Genomic DNA, 16,443 nt, shown 5'->3' on the forward strand with positions numbered 1-16,443 from the left:
AAGCGGCAGACAGTTCACTTTTCTCGAACGGGTCTTGTCTGCACGCATGTCTTCTGTGTTAGACGCAACGTTCTTATGAACGAAGTTAGAATGTTTGTATATTGTTATATGTGTTCTTTGGAGCAGTTATTATCGGGCTTTGGTTCTGAGTAAACTTACCATGAGTTGCTATAATATAAAAGTGAGTGGTTACTATATGTGAGTGGCTTCTCATAAGTGAGTGGTGAGCGGAGTTATTGCTTAAAGTTGACTTAATGCGAATGGCTTTGCCTTACAAGCGGAGATGTGGTCAGCTGTTCCAGTTCCTTCAATGAATTAGTCAAACAATTTTCGACCAGAGATATCTGGAAACGAGGATTTTCCACATAAAAACAAGAAATTGATCCCTCGATTTTTCCCCCCTCAGGGGGGATTTCTGACGCGTGTCTGTGCGCGTCAGAAGTCCTATGGGATTTCGCGTTCCTAGGGGGATTGTTCCTGAGCGCCCCACCGTTGAGCTCGCGGTGTCTGATTGCAGGTCTCAGTTGTGGGGTTAAGTTATTATGTAGGTAGGAGCCCTTACATTTCCCTTCTCTGTCTCTCTCGTGCGGGCGGCCGACGTCCCGTGTAAGCGACCTTTTGTTCGAGTGTCTTCGTTTCTGTTGCTTTTCACCTGTCCCTTCTTGTGACTTCGTCTCTTTGAGATGCTAACGCTGCTTCTTTCGAGCCAGCTTCAGCGGGCTGGACATCTGAGACCTTCCGCCCCTTGTGGGTGATGAATAATTGAGACCCAGCACCTCTATGGTGATGTTCATCATGACTTTCGGTGCGAGATAGCTAAATAGCTGAAGCGCTAGTAAACATTTGGCCACTAAACTAAACTAAACTAAAACCTCGATTTTTCCAGACATGATTCTCATCGAAAGTTTTTCTTATTTTCATGGTAGGAAAAATGAGAACTTCATTTAAATTAGTGTTATCGTTTACATATAAAAGTCAATTTTAATTTCATGTTGTGTCAGACAGAAAAAATCGTTTAATAAATATCATAAACATGTAGCGTGCGATTTCTTGACTTGTTAAAAACTTGTTCTAACCTGTTTAACTCGCACTTGTTTCCACACAGAAATCCTGGGGATAGTTGCTTATTCAGCCCATCTATTCAGAAGTTTTCCATACAATACTAAATTAATTGTAGATTTATTCACATTTGAAAATAGATTTTAATTGTCGGAGTGACAATTGTAGCTTATCCGACTCTTACATTACAAGGTTTATTGCTGTAATAATCAGCACGGAAAACGCCAGGGTAATTATAGCAAAATTCGGTCTCGGCATTCCTCGTCGATTGTTATTACCGTATGTATATATGGTATATATCTATAAGTTCCTTATTTAATTAACAATTGTTACATTCTAAAGTCAACTTCTTATGGATATCATAAAGATTCTTTATTTTAATGCCTCAAATAAAACGTACAGCGAAGGTGAACTAACTAAACCAAATTGATAACAATAAATAAATCGATAATATTCATGAACAATAATTGAACGACTTGCTGCAGTCGTTCCCTTTCTTCCCACTAAATAACAATAACTGAACCATAAAGTGCATGTACATTCTCTCGACACCAGCGTGCTAATAATGTTTAACTAGCAAGTTGTTTCTTGAGCATGCCTCTATATTTTGATATCCAATACCTCCTAAATCATTGAGCCGGCGACGAAAGAAAGGCGTTGATAGTTGATACGTCCAGAGGCTCTATTATTCATTATTCAATTTAATTAATTTTTAGCGCGATATGTAATCGGTCCGAATGCCATGTCTTGAAAACCGATCACTCTTTATCGACTATCATAGATTCAGCTAGCGGCTCTTTACGAGAAATGCCTCCTTTCAATGAATTTTTAATTGATCATCTTAGAGTTACATCTTATTTTTCAATCCTTCATGCGCCGAAATGTTCTGGATCGTTCTTGCTGTACTTCACTTGATCTTGCTTTCGTCTTTTGGACTTTCAGTAAAGTTTTTGCGAAATCCGAAACATAGGGAGTTTTCTGGCCGGAAGCTGGGAACCGAGGCGATGGCTTGCGACGCGTTGCCTCCAGCGGACGACCGAAGTTCGGGGAAGCTGCGGAGGGCGCCTCTGCCGCGTCCACGTGCGGTGACCGGCCTCCCAGTTTTGGAATTTCATCGTCTGACGAAAGATCAGCGGAATCCATTCGCCCGTTATTTGAGGTTGTCGACGGCTGCACCGGAGATTGAGCTGCCGGATGTGGTCTACGCTTGTCAAAGCCTTGCTTTCCTTTTCGTGCCTCATTTGAAGTGTAACTTACGAATCTTGTCTGAGGCTTGGGCACTTCTTGGTACAGTGGCTGGTCCATACCGTACATGTGCAGCCCCAGAAAATCGTCAGAATCAGTGGCCGTTGCTTTTTTGCTTTTAGTGCTCGGATTTTTCAAATAAATATTACCGTCCTTACCTACGTACAGATCTTCCCGAAGAGGGAAATCTTCCTTGAATTTGGATGCCTCCAGCCTGGGGTCTTCTTCTACCGGATCGTCCTCGAACTGAACCTCATTCGAAGGAATATTCACGATGAAATCGTTGGCAAGATGTTCCTTCTGTTCAGGAGTCACGCCTCGATAATGAGGAGCGTCGTTAAAGATCACTTCTTCGTTACTGATAGCGTAGACGCGGCGGCCTTCCGCTTCATTTGGAATTTGCTTATTCCTGAATGTGTAATGAGGTTTCCGACGTGTCTGTATTTTTTTAGACAGCGGCTCCAGGTGCCTTACCCCTGGAGGTAGCTCTGCTCTGACTCGATTCCTGCGTTCATCTGACCTCCGATTTTCGGTACTGTAGAAGGGCTCAAGTTCACTGAAGTCGATGTATTCTGTGAACGCTGCGTTCTCCGTTACAGCTTCATGAGACAGAGGCCTTACACTCAACTGAGGAGCTCGTTGCGGTCCATGAAGCTGATGTCCTCTACGCCGGCCAGATCGCGTGGCTGGAGGCCCTACAGCCACTTTAGAAGAACCAAAATAGTTCAAAGGGTTCAACGACTGAACTGAGCTAAATAAGCCACTCAGAACTCCACTCCCGTCTTCTTGGACATTAAACTTTGGAGTCTCGAAAGATTGATAAAAATTTTGTTTAGGAAGGCTGTCGTAATCATATTCTTCGTACGTATTTTGGCTGTCATCATAATCGAAGCTGATATCTTTGCGCGAATGTATGTGAGATTTATGATCCAAAATATCAAACCTACTATCACCATAGTTTACTGCAGATCCAAAACCCGTTCCTCGGGCCTTATCCATTAGAGAGTAAGCGTTCTGATCTTCTACTTGGGAGGACAAAGGAACGCTAAAAGTAGCAGAATCCAAAATGCGGTTTTTTGATGGCAGCTCAACTTTGGGCAAGTTTGAAGCATCCGTGACGAAATCGTATTTATCGTTGATGGCGACTTCATTCCGTCCATTGTTAGAATCATAGTCCTGCATTTGTCCTCTGTGATACGCCCTATTATGGCCAAAGGAAGCCCTCCTAGTTGGTATCTGCCTTTGGAAGACAGGGTCATAGTCTTGGTAGTCGTCGGGTAGTGACCCAGAAACCTGCCTCTGTCGGTAGACTTTTCTAGGAAGCGTCCTTGTGGGATACGGAACAACTTGTTGAATCCTTTGCCCATCGTACCTGCTAATCTGGTCTGGTTGAAGATTAGATCTATAATTTTCCCGGTGACGAACCCGGCTTGGTCGTGACTCGCGGTTCGTTACTCCAGAGAAAAGATTGGCAAGAAAAGACGGGACGGGGATGGCTAAAGCAGCAGGTGTTGGGAGCTCCTCCGGCAGCTCATCTGCATCGGAGGTCTTCGTTGTTACTGCTTCTGTGGTGTCTTCGGCGCTTGTCCAGACACTGCGACCATCTCTCGCTCTAGCAGTCAACTTCTCTGGCACTTGAGAAACGTTTGTTTCACTTCCATTTCCCATTGTTTTCATTTTATTTTGGAAGATGGTGGCAGTTTTCGTTATGTTGGTGCCGGAGGACAGGTTCTCGTCTTCGGCTGGTAAATTGTTGAATGCTGTCGTCGATGTTGCCAGAAACGTGACGAACACCTGAAAAAAATCTAATCAGAACTTGGTTCTAAATTATGTCATTTTCGGATAGATTCTAAACATAATTGTTTTATTATAATCATTCTTTGTCTACGCAGTGTTATAATGAATTTTAAACTTTTCACAAAACAGAATAGATGCAATAAGGCTTTGGGGCTATATTACACCTTCTAATCATTTTTTGAAGGGAAACTAACTATTTGAGCGATATAAAAAAATGCTCCACTCGGAAAGAGAAACCATTAAATTTTAAAACTTATAATGAATCAGTTTCTGGAACGCAATCCGCGTAGAAATATTATTGTTCAGGAGTGCACAGCTATGTTGCAAACGCGAAATAATTCATTGTCTCTTTCGAGGAACTTGATTATTTCGGACGCTCAAAATGAAATCATTTTGCTCTTGTGAAACAACAAGTTTCATGTCAAATGTGCTTCGTATATTCCTCGAAAATGTACGTCTATATTAGGATGAGATCTTCACCACCTCATTTCTGGGGGGTTTACAGCCATCAAAATATATAATTGCCAAAAATTGGTCGCGACAGGTGACGGTTTCCTTCAAAGGCTCGTCGATACTCACAAAGAAGAACGAAATGCCGTGAAAGCTGCTTGCCATTTTCAATCTTGTGAGGTCCACTATGTAATTAGGAACTTTTTGGAAATAATCTTCCTGACGATAAATAATTTGTTACATTTGCTGTGATGTATTCAAAATCAAAATGAAAATGATGATCTAAAGCTATTGCATTGAGGAGCATTTAAACGTTCGATTCGAATTTAAACCAAAACCAATAAAATTACACGAAGACTTGAACCTGCGTGGATCTGAAACATAAGGAAGTTAATTAAAATATAAAAGACTCGTGTGAAACTCAAATTCTGAGAAGGATTTTTAGTCAAGTATAGATATAGTGAATTGCCAATCAAAATTTTCTGTGGTCTGGGCCTCCTAGAGGGCATAGAAACGACGTTCTCTGCGCTCTGAGTAAAATATTCAATGCTCTCTGTGAATTATGGAGAATTCTCCTTTTCCAAAAATAAAGGGAAGAAAAGAAGGGCTAATATATAGTTTGGCGAAATATTTTATAAATCTTAAAATTTGATTTAAGATGATTTGGTTCTGAACGAAAACATTTGGAGCAATTTTATTTATAATAATAAATAAACCCCACGGAAGGCAACCCTAAATTTAATATTTACATCCAAATTATTGACATACTTAAATTAATGTATTCATTTAATGTTTTTATTAAAAATACAATCTCCAGATATATGCTTAATCCTCTAAAAATATTCTAAGATGAACTCGGTTGAAGTTGAACACAAAATGTTGTAATTGTTTACGATTGCAATTTAAATTAAATGAGACTGTATTCATAACAATTATAAGTTGAAAGCAATTTACCAAAGCCCTGAACCTGATATAAACTCAACGGCTTCTCGCTTGTCAAGCAGAGCTTTAACACACGAAGCTTTATACAGTTAAGATGCATCAGTTATACAGAGCTGTTGAAATAACCGGCCAAGTTCTAGCAAACGTCGATGAAAAAGTTACCTTCCACAAGTCACTCTTCCTTGCAATTCTTAATTACATAATCAAGTTCTTTTCAGCCACATTTCGTTCGCTCATCCTACAAAGAGGTCAGGGAAGCCTCGCAGCTCTAGGTCGGCTTGTTCTTCTTATTATTTTTTTGCAGTGTCATCAGGAGCGGCAAAAAACCTGCAGAGCGTCTGCCTCGAGTTGATTTGGTCGCCGTCGCCGCGAGTGCAACCGAACCGGCGAGTGCTGAGGCCGATCTAGATTGTGGTGACGAACATATTGTGATCAATGATCGTCTTGCTACTCTAATATTTTCAGTCGTGATTAATCTTGTCAGTCTTTATATTGTTACTCTCTAGTTTGTTACTCTTAAATTTGTATGTATTGATCAGACGTGATCAATGACCGTATTTTTACTCTTCGTTTTTTTTTCGTATAAAAATGTTAACGGGATTTCGATGAAGAAAGTCGACTGCAAGCTCGTCGCTTCACATAGGTATGGTTGATGATTGTTAACATGGTAATAGCGGTTATAGTAATAGCGGTTTCAGCGTTTTATTAGGCCGTAGGCCTGTCGCCGATTCTTAACATCGCAGAATATTCACAGCATGTTGCGGTCTCGAACTCGCAACTCACTGCTTCAATTCTGCTGTGCTTAACCGCCCGGCCTCCTCGCCGATTCTGACCAGAAACTGGCGCACAGAGCTGGGATCGAACCCGCGCCTCTCTGCGCCAATCCTGGTATTCTGAACTTTTAAGTAGGTATATGGTGCGTGATGCTTAACATGGTACGTGCATGGTCGTTCTACACGCATAAGTTTCGCCTGAAGTCCCGCCTCATATTCCACCTCATGTTCACATTTATCGATGGTCTACCTGACCTGTCATGAGAGAGAATTCTCACGACATTCGAAGATCGAGTAGAACATCATACTGGTAGAACATTAGATGGAACATCAGATGGAACATCAGTCAGAACATCAGCCAAACAACAGGTGAAACTTCAACATGAACATATTAATGGGAACACCAGGAACATTAAGTAGTGTGCAGTGCTGCGATTGCAAGCGTATCAGAGAAAGTCATGTTGCTGTTTCCTTCGGTAACGGCATTTATAACGAGACACACTTTCTCCCGATCCTTCAGAGCAGCTCGCCGGAAGAGTATGGAGATAAAGCAGGCCGAGCACAATACAATTAATTGTGTGGCACTTGTATTGTTAATTGAAGCGCCCGCGCTATACATTAAAGCGTTCGCATTATACAATGAATCGTTCGGACGATACATTGAAGCGTCCGGACGATACATTGAAGTGTCCGGACGAGACATTGAAGCGTCCGGACGATACATTGAAGCGTCCGGACGATACATTGAAGCGTCCGGACGATACATTAAAGCGTCCGGACGATACATTAAAGCGTCCGGACGATACAATGAAGCGTCTGACGATACAATGAAGCGTCCGACGATACAATGAAGCGTCCGCACGATACATTGAAGCGTCCGGACGATACATTAAAGCGTCCGGACGATACATTGAAGCGTCCGACGATACATTGAAGCGTCCGACGATACATTGAAGCGTCCGACGATACATTGAAGCGTCCGGATGCTTCAATGTATCGTCCGGGCGCTGCAATCTACAGTGACGGGTACACGAATCTATAGTGATAGGCACACGAATATATAGTGATAGGCACACGAATATACATGTCCCAGCAAGAGCAATCATGTAGGATTTCATGTACGGAACTTCTTTTTCATTTATCGATAGGTTTTTATGTTCCGTTTTCGGTTTCCTCTAAATTTTTGAACTGATTACAGATATTGTTTCTTAAACGTTTTCACTGAAGATATAGTGCATTTACTGGGCGTTTTCTTTTCTTTTAAATTCTTGGTGAAGGATTTTGTTTTCAGGATATAACATTGAGCGTCTGCGTTGTTCTGGCCTGTGCATGTAAATCTGTTACATCGTTACCGCTGTCACGAGTCTGAACCGTTACATGAAGTCGGGCGCCTAACGGTGTTAGTGCATCGTTGGTTGTGATGAATAGTAAGTTTAGAAAAGACACGGCCGCCGTTATTGCGTTTTTGCGCTTATGAGCCTCTTTCACAGATTTATGCGTGATTTTATCTTGCATCATATTTTTGTAAAAAATTTGACATAAATAAAAGCTTGGCTTTCGATTTGATCTCACAATTCTTTTTATTCTAAATAACAAAACGTAGTAATAATTCTCATAAACCAAAAAAGCAATTTTAATATCTTGTAGCAATTCCAATGGTTGAAAGTCACTGTGGAAAAATGACTTCAGCACGGTACCTTCACTTCAGCACGGTACCAGCACTTCAGCACGGTACCGTCACTTCAGCACGGTACCGTCACTTCAGCACGGTACCGTCACTTCAGCACGGTACCAGCACTTCAGCACGGTACCGTCACTTCAGCACGGTACCAGCACTTCAGCACGGTACCATCACTTCAGCACGGTACCAGCACTTCAGCACGGTACCAGCACTTCAGCACGGTACCGTCACTTCAGCACGGTACCAGCCCTCACGGTATCCACACTCCCGTTAGTCACGCCGGGCCGCCGTCCGGGCAACGTTCGGCAGTCTCATCATCTGCCGCCGCTGAGCGCGTCGCGGGTAAGTGGAGCGAACACTCCACGCAACGTCAAGCTCTTGCATCAACTAAACAACTAAAAATCAATATATTAATCAAAATAAGAAATATATGTTAAACATATATATAGTTATACGCTTATACCAATGTATAAATAAAAAATTAATACAACTTGAATTGCCCGCAACGGATTCAGAGAATTTAGAAGCGCCTTTACTGAAGCGCCGTTGAACTGAAACTGCCGTTAACCTGCCTTGCATGAGCTATATTTGTGCTGTAGCTCTAACACAGCAATGTTTGTGCTGTAGCTCTACCGCAGCAATATTTGTGCTGCAGCTCAGCTGTGCGAACATCCAATATATAACAGTTATAACAGTCAATTTATATAACATCCTATAATAAAGAGTCAATTAATAATAAAAAATGTCATTGCGATAGAGAAAGTTCGAGAAAATCGTGCGAACGTAGTGATGCTGGCGAAGTGATGGTAGCGATTAATAACAAAGAAGAATTAAACTGTAAAGCGCAGCAATGAACGGTAAGCTGCGTTGATTTGTAGCTGAGGTGCTGGAAGCCGAAACTTCTGTACTTGTGTGCAGTTCTAGCCTGCTTTCTCCAGTAAACTTTCTTAACTGAAGTTCCGTTGACTTATGGTTTCTTTCCACTGTAAATTCTTGCCAGATTTCAACGGTAAATGATCACTCAAATAAATGAATATGTCATGTTGTCCATAGAGTTACACATTTTCTTACCAACTGCATTTTCAGCGTAGCGCTAATATGTTATTTTGCCGAGCCAAACTAGGTAAGGATGACACAAGCAATAGGAAAAAATTTATCACTTTATGGACATAGTCTCGCTTTGAATAATTGCAGGAATTTGCCGTTTTCACTTTCCTTAAACTACTCACCAATCGTCGAAAGTTGAGCGACACAGGCAATTTGTGTTATAAATTGAGGAATGTAGAGAGTTACAGGAATATTTGACATTTTAAGTGTTATGTCACGCCGCCATGATATGACGCGACAAAACACGTCCACCATGAACGTTGTTATGTTACACCGCCATGTTATGACGTGACATAACACGTGCACCACGAACGATTGTTATGTTAAACCGCCATGTTATGTCGTGACATAACACTTGCACCATATGAACGTTGTTATGTTACACCGCCATGTTATGACGTGACATAACACGTGCACCACGAACGTTGTTATGTTACACCGCCATGTTATGACGTGACAAAACACGTGCACCATGAACGTTGTTATGTTACACCGCCATGTTATGACGTGACATAACACGTGCACCATGAACGTTGTTATGTTACACCGCCATGTCATGGCGTGACATAACACGTGCACCATGACCAATGTTATGTTAAACCGCCATGTTATGACGTGACATAACACGTGCATCATGACCAATGATGTTCAGCCGTCGTTTCGGCTGAAATTCATCGCGTTTTCACTGAAGCATCGAGAATTACTGCACAGGATTTATTTTCTGAATTATTGATACCAGAACGTACGAGGGCCGCGTGGTGACATTCCGATGCGGTGACGACGCTCGGATCTTCTTCATTTCAGAGTGCGTTGCTTTATTAAAAAAGTGTTGATGTTTTTAGTGTTGAGGCACTGCTTCCCAAAAGAGCTTTTAAGTTACGAATCCCTCTCATTTTGCAATATATTTTGTGATACGGTTTCAAGTGATACCCTCACATTTGTCTTCCCATTTCTCCTCATATCTACTCTCACAATTACCCTCACATTTACCCTCGCATTTTCCCTCACATTTACCCTCACATTTTCCCTCACATTTACCCTCACATTTACCCTTACATTTACCCTCACATTCACCCTCATATTTATCCCCAAATTTAGCCTCACAACTGCCCTAATATTCGTCGCATTGGCTATTTCATTTGCCCTCAAATTTCCCTCACATTTCCTATACATTTGCTCTCAAATTTACCCTCACATTTTCCACAGACTGACCCTTGCATTTACCCTCACATTTTACCTCATAATTGCCCTCACATTAGCCCTCACATTTGTCCTCACATTTAACCTCACATTAGCCCTAACACCTGTCCTCACATTTGCCCTCACTTTTCTTGCTCACAATTTCCGCCTGAGTAGGCTTAAGCTTCAATTACTGCAGATCTTTCCTGTATAATCTGCAGCTTCCGAGGGAACTTCTTCCCCAATACTATTTTAGGCCTTAGCGTAATATAAAAATTAAAAATAAGTACAACACAGAACATTTAGTACGAAAAACTGAAACGCGAACTGTTTATGATTGAAATATGTGGGTTACGAGGAGTTTGTCATTGTAGCAAATTTGTGACGTCACTGACACTTGTAACGCTCCTGACACTTGTAACGCTCCTGACACTTGTAACGCTCCTGACACTTGTAACGCTCCTGACACTTGTAACGCTCCTGAGACTTGTAACGTTCCTGACACTTGTAACGCTCCTGAGACTTGTAACGCTCCTGACACTTGTAACGCTCCTAACACTTGTAACGCTCCTGACACTTGTAACGCTCCAGACACTAGTAACGCTCCTGACACTTGTAAGGCTCGTAATTTGCTAGGCATTTTAAAACTGAACATATGCTCCTGCATAGTTTCGTCTAGAATGTTCTTGAAGGCGTTCATACTCGGAGCGTCAACGATGCTAAGCAGCGTAAGCATCTCAAAGACACGAAGTGGTGAGGAGGGACAGATGACAAGGAGGGACAGGTGACAAGAAGGGACAGGTGACAAGGAGGGACAGGTGACAAGAGGGACAGGTGACAAGGAGGGACAGGTGATAAGCAACAGAAACTAAAATAAGACACTAGAACAAGAGGTCGCTTACACGGGACGTCGGCCGCCCGCACGAGGGAGACAGAGAAGCGAAATGTAAGGAATCCTACCTACATAATAACTTAATGTACAGTATCCTACCAATATAATAACTTAAATGCAAGTTATCCTACCTACATAATAACTTAAAGGGAATCCTACCTACATAATAACTTAATGTACAGTATCCTACCTATATAATAACTTGAGGTAAGGAATCCTACCTACATTATAACTTAATGTAAGGTGTCCTACCTACATAATTACTTAACCCCACAACTGAGACCTGCAGTCAGACACCGCGAGCTCAGCGGTGGGGCGCTCAGGAACAATCCCCCTAGGAGCGCGAGATCCCATAGGACTTCTGACGAGCACAGACACCCGTCAGAAGTCTCCCCTGAGGGGTCTTGCAAAGATAAATTATCAACATCGCAACAGATGATCATGGTAACGGCACACTTTTGCTAGCTTTCAATGAGCTTAATACCAGAATTATGAATATTTCAAGGAATATATTTTGATAAATCTCACCAAATAAATAAGAAAAATTCACTAAAGTAATAAGTCATATGTAAGAATTGCATCTTTTAACGTATGTTATTTCTTATACTGTGGGCAAGAAAAAAATATGAGAATGAAAGCTGACTGAACTATGATAGGCAAACAAATGCGATTAGAAAGTTCATGCAGGCACTACTACGACTTCAAGATCTGCGGTGAGATAATAAATTAATTTTCTAAAGAAAGTAGCGGTGTGTGTGCTGATGTTCTGCGTCGCTCGTAAGACATAATTTAAGCGGACGAGGATCACAAGCGCTCAGTGAGGATCCTTACCAGTAAATATTTACGGAAGTGGCAGCTTCTGATTTGAATTACCAGAAGCTGGGGCGACTCTAAATTTTGTTACCCAGTGAAAATTTACAGACGCGGCAGCTTCTGATTTGAATTAAGACGCGGCAGCTTCTGATTTGGATTACCAGAAGCTGGGGCGACTCTAAATTTTGTTAGGGTCACCAGAGCTGTGGTGGCGTCACTGAGAGAATGCTGGCCAATTACACGAATTTCAAACTAAAGATATATCATGATATATGTTTGCTTATAGAGGAAGGGCCGTAAGCAGTGATTACCATTGTCATGACAGTACTTCTGTACCATGAGAGTACAAATGAAAGGCCATTATACTGTAGCAGCACCACACCATGAACACCCAAAGATTCACTGCAGCGCAATGAATGCGTTGGAAATCGAAGATAATCGCAGATGAAGGCCATAATTTATTATCCGTATTTACTAATCTCCATGATTTATATTTCATTATTTTGTCACATTTTTATGAACGAAAATCAGCGGGACTTTGAGGAAATAAATGGACAGAACCAAATGGGGAAATTGTGTATAAAGCTGTTTGTCCCACTACATATTTTAAATGCTATAAATGACATGATACACCATTAAGAAGTTCAGCAAACATTCCATTTATCAGCAAACATTCTATTTATATATATCACGCGCTTACTACGAGTTGATTATGGGATAGTGCAATTATATGGAAATAATTACAGTATCGGCAACGAGCCGGGATACTAGGCCCACGCACACAAGCAACAACCTCACGGAATGGCGCCGGCCGCGCGACTGCCAGTGCCAGCCAGATACAGCTGGGATGCCATATGGTAGCGTAAAAAACGGCAAATTCAGCGAACAGACAGGCCAACAACGGCCACTATCCAGTGGTACATTTGTATTTTTTAGTGGAACAACAAAATTTTCAGGTCCTTTAGACGATTTAAATTAGGTCCAAGGCTCTCGTACATTTTAACATGAGGCTCTCATTAGGCCGACTCATTTGGGTAAAGGCCAAAATCGGCAAATTCGGCTGGAAAACGGCCCATCTGGCAACCAACGCCGCCTGATGGCTCTCCAGACCAAGACACAACGCAGCCGTGAGGGGGATGAGGCAGAAGCAAATCTGATGTTACCCACACATCATACGCAAATACCTATTCTTTTGGATAATATTTCTAGACAATCATACCTTGATAACTATGTCTAGACAGCCATACCGAGATAACCGTAGTCTTGTGCATCTTGTCTTGCCTACGACTAGTTTCGGCTATCCCTATACATGCGTAACTTGATAACCATGACCAGTTTTTAGAAGTCGTGCAATTTCGCGTAATACATAAAAAGAATTACACATTGGCATCAAACCTATACACCATACAATTTGACTGCCACACTCATTCAGACAGACACCATCACCTTTAGCACCACACCGAAGACACCATCATCACCTTTGGCACAATACCAAAGACATCATCACCTTTGGCACAATACCAAAGACATCAGCACCTTTGGCACAATACCAAAGACATCAGCACCTTTGGCACAATACCAAAGACATCAGCACCTTTGGCACAATACCAAAGACATCAGCACCTTTGGCACAATATCAAAGACATCATCACCTGTGGCACAATATCAAAGACATCAGCACCTTTGGCACAATATCAAAGACATCATCACCTGTGGCACAATAAGAAATTGACATCATCACCTTTGGCACAATACTGAAGACACTATCATCACCTTTATCACCATACCAAAGACACCATCATCACCTTTGGCACCATACCTAAGACCCCATCCCTTTTTGACACCACACCTAGAGATAACCTAACCAAATGTTCAGTTGTTTATCACATTTGAGGCACTCGACTTTTTCCTCTTTCCCTAATCTCGACGTTTGTTCCCCGACATTTGTGCTCTGATATACGAATAATTTATTCACTTATGATGCTCCAACACAAAATGATTGCATTTACATGAAGAGTTTCGGCTATTTTAAGATAACTGGGGTAAATTAAGGATATTTTAGGGTATCTGTGGCTAGCTTAGGTTGTTTAAGGGTAACTGGCTCTAGATTATTTTTAGGTAACTGGGTTTAGGCTATGTTATTTTAAGGTAAATGTGGTTGGGTTAAGGTCATTTTAGGGTAATTGTGCATTCATGCGAAATTATCAGGGCTTCTGTAAACCCTACAGCTCCAAAGGGACTCCATAAGCTCCATGGCGACAGGCAAGCAGGAGCTCCAGGCAGACGCTCCAGGCAGACGCTCCAGGCAGACGCTCCAGGCAGAACCAGGCATACGCTCCAAGCATACGCTCCAGTCAGTAGGTCGCTGGACAGGAATTTTAAATCGGACAACTTCTTGCCGTATCCTGGATACCGTGCCGGCGGGTAGAGCCTGTCCAGCCGCTAATTTTTTACCTCCCCTGCCGCGTTGTCCAAAAATAGGAAACGCCCAGAAAATAAAGGCTGGCGGTAACGGCCACGGCCTGCATACCGGTGACGAAAGGCTGCTGCTGCGCAGGGTTGGCAGTAACGGCAAAAAATATTTGTTATCTCATAAAAAAATCCGGTTGGCTGCTTTGGTGCTAGGTGCAATTATTGTGTAAAACTCAAAAATTAGACACATTTTTTAGGAACTACCAAAAATTGCTTAAGTACACTTGGCGGCTCAAATAACCGTAGCGGACGATTTCTCGTCTGTGATGGGTTTTGTTTGAAAAGCTGTCAGTGATTAGCTGACGGTGTTAAGAACTCTTAACCATTTTTGATTGCATGGCCATGTTTTCGAAAAGTCTGACCGTGTTCTTTACGAGCGTTTTTTTCTAAGTATAATGTAAGCTTTCCGGCCAAATGAGCTACATTCAATTTTCGAAAAGAACTTTGCTACGTCCGAAACATATACTAAGGATACTATAAGGAACAGTCAAGAATAAGGCGATGAGACAATCTGAACGTGACGCATTTATGTTACACTTTCGTTACGGCAACGTCACTCTTGCGGTGAGTGATGTAATGTGATGGAGAGTCTGTACAATACTTACTTGTGAGACCAGTAGTGAAGAGAAAGTTTATGGTGAACTGAGAATAGTGTGACCAAAATTGATGCTGGTTAATGTGATTATAATTAATATTAAACGCGGTACCATGTTATTTCATCTACTGCACGTCTGAGCAGTCACACCGCAGTTTGGATAAGACGCTCGGTAATCATCGTTCATAGCGATTAGCGAGGTCGCTATGCCCTCAAGAATTTCATCCAAGAAAGTTTGACGCAATTGCCTGGTGAGTTGCGACATTTTTCAGTGTTCATGCATTTTTATTTGAAATAAACATTACATCGTAGCGAGTTAATCTTTCCAAGTTAAGATATCGTCTTTTATCGTTAGTATAAGAGCGTTACAGCCAGAGCCTCATTCAGCGGCCACAACCTTCTCATTAGGGGCCACTACCCTCACATTCAGGGGCCACGACCCTCTCATTAAGGGGCCACGAACCTCTCATTAAGGGGCCACGAACCTCTCATTAAGGGGTCACGTCCTCACACCTCAAACTCGAAATGCTCAGAACACATCATGGAACATTTTACTAACAAATCACGTGATTAGCATTAATAAATCACTGCCAGAACCGAGTAACATGAAACACAGGCTGCGCTAATATACGCTGTTGCAGCGCTCAATCCAAATAAAATAGCCTGCTCTCAAATTTTGGTGAATAAAACAGCCTGCTTTCAAATCTTGGCTAATGACACATATGTTTGACACCAGACACACAGCCTGCTTTAATATCAGGGTAAATAACACAAGTTTGGTAACGTTAATGCTTTCAACATAACGAGAACGCACGCGTTCGAAGCAAATAAGATGTTCTGTTTGTTGGATGCTTCTTTTATATTATAGGCTGAAAATCCTGTAACATTAATGCACTTTAACGGCAAGTCTATAACATAAAAAACGAGATCACTGTTGATAGAGCGCAATTTAATGATAGAGATAGTCTGCAAACAAGTATATGTATTTCCGAGTTGCGGTATTCCTCTTTGTTTTGAAACTAAGAACTGGGATACATAAAAGAGGTAAATTTATCTCATTTAATGAGTACAAGCTGGTCCACCTCAGGCTCAAGAAGACGCTCCAGTTAAGGAGAAAGTTAACTGGGACAAACACGAGGCATTTATTGCAACCAATCTTGTACTGTACAATCTTGTGCCCCACTCCTGCGCCTCACTCCTGTGCCCCACTCCTGCGCCACACTCCTGTGCCCCACTCCTGAGTCCCACTCCTGATTCCCTCTCCTGAGCCCTTCTCCTACGCTCTACTCCTGGGCCCAATCCTGCACCCCACTCATGCACCCCACTCCTGAGCCCTTCTCCTATACGCTCTACTACTGGGCCCAATCCTGTGCCTCACTACAACGCCCCACTCTTGCGCTCCAGTCCTGAGTCCCACTCCTGTGACCCACTCCAGAGC

General features: G+C 42.1%; 1 protein-coding gene across 1 annotated transcript; it reads right to left on the reverse strand.

Annotated features, from left to right (window-relative positions):
* Positions 1-943: 943 nt before the first annotated feature.
* On the reverse strand, positions 944-4,925 carry LOC108674913. The gene is made up of 2 exons (XM_018162896.2): positions 4,681-4,925; positions 944-4,098 (listed from the first exon to the last, which is right to left on the reverse strand). The coding sequence occupies exons 1-2, from the start codon at positions 4,714-4,716 to the stop codon at positions 1,921-1,923; spliced, it is 2,214 nt and encodes a 737-aa protein (XP_018018385.1). The 5' UTR covers positions 4,717-4,925; the 3' UTR covers positions 944-1,920.
* Positions 4,926-16,443: the final 11,518 nt, after the last annotated feature.

Source organism: Hyalella azteca, unplaced genomic scaffold (genome assembly GCF_000764305.2).
Source record: "Hyalella azteca isolate HAZT.00-mixed unplaced genomic scaffold, Hazt_2.0.2 contig12345, whole genome shotgun sequence".
Lineage (NCBI taxonomy): Eukaryota > Metazoa > Arthropoda > Malacostraca > Amphipoda > Hyalellidae > Hyalella > Hyalella azteca.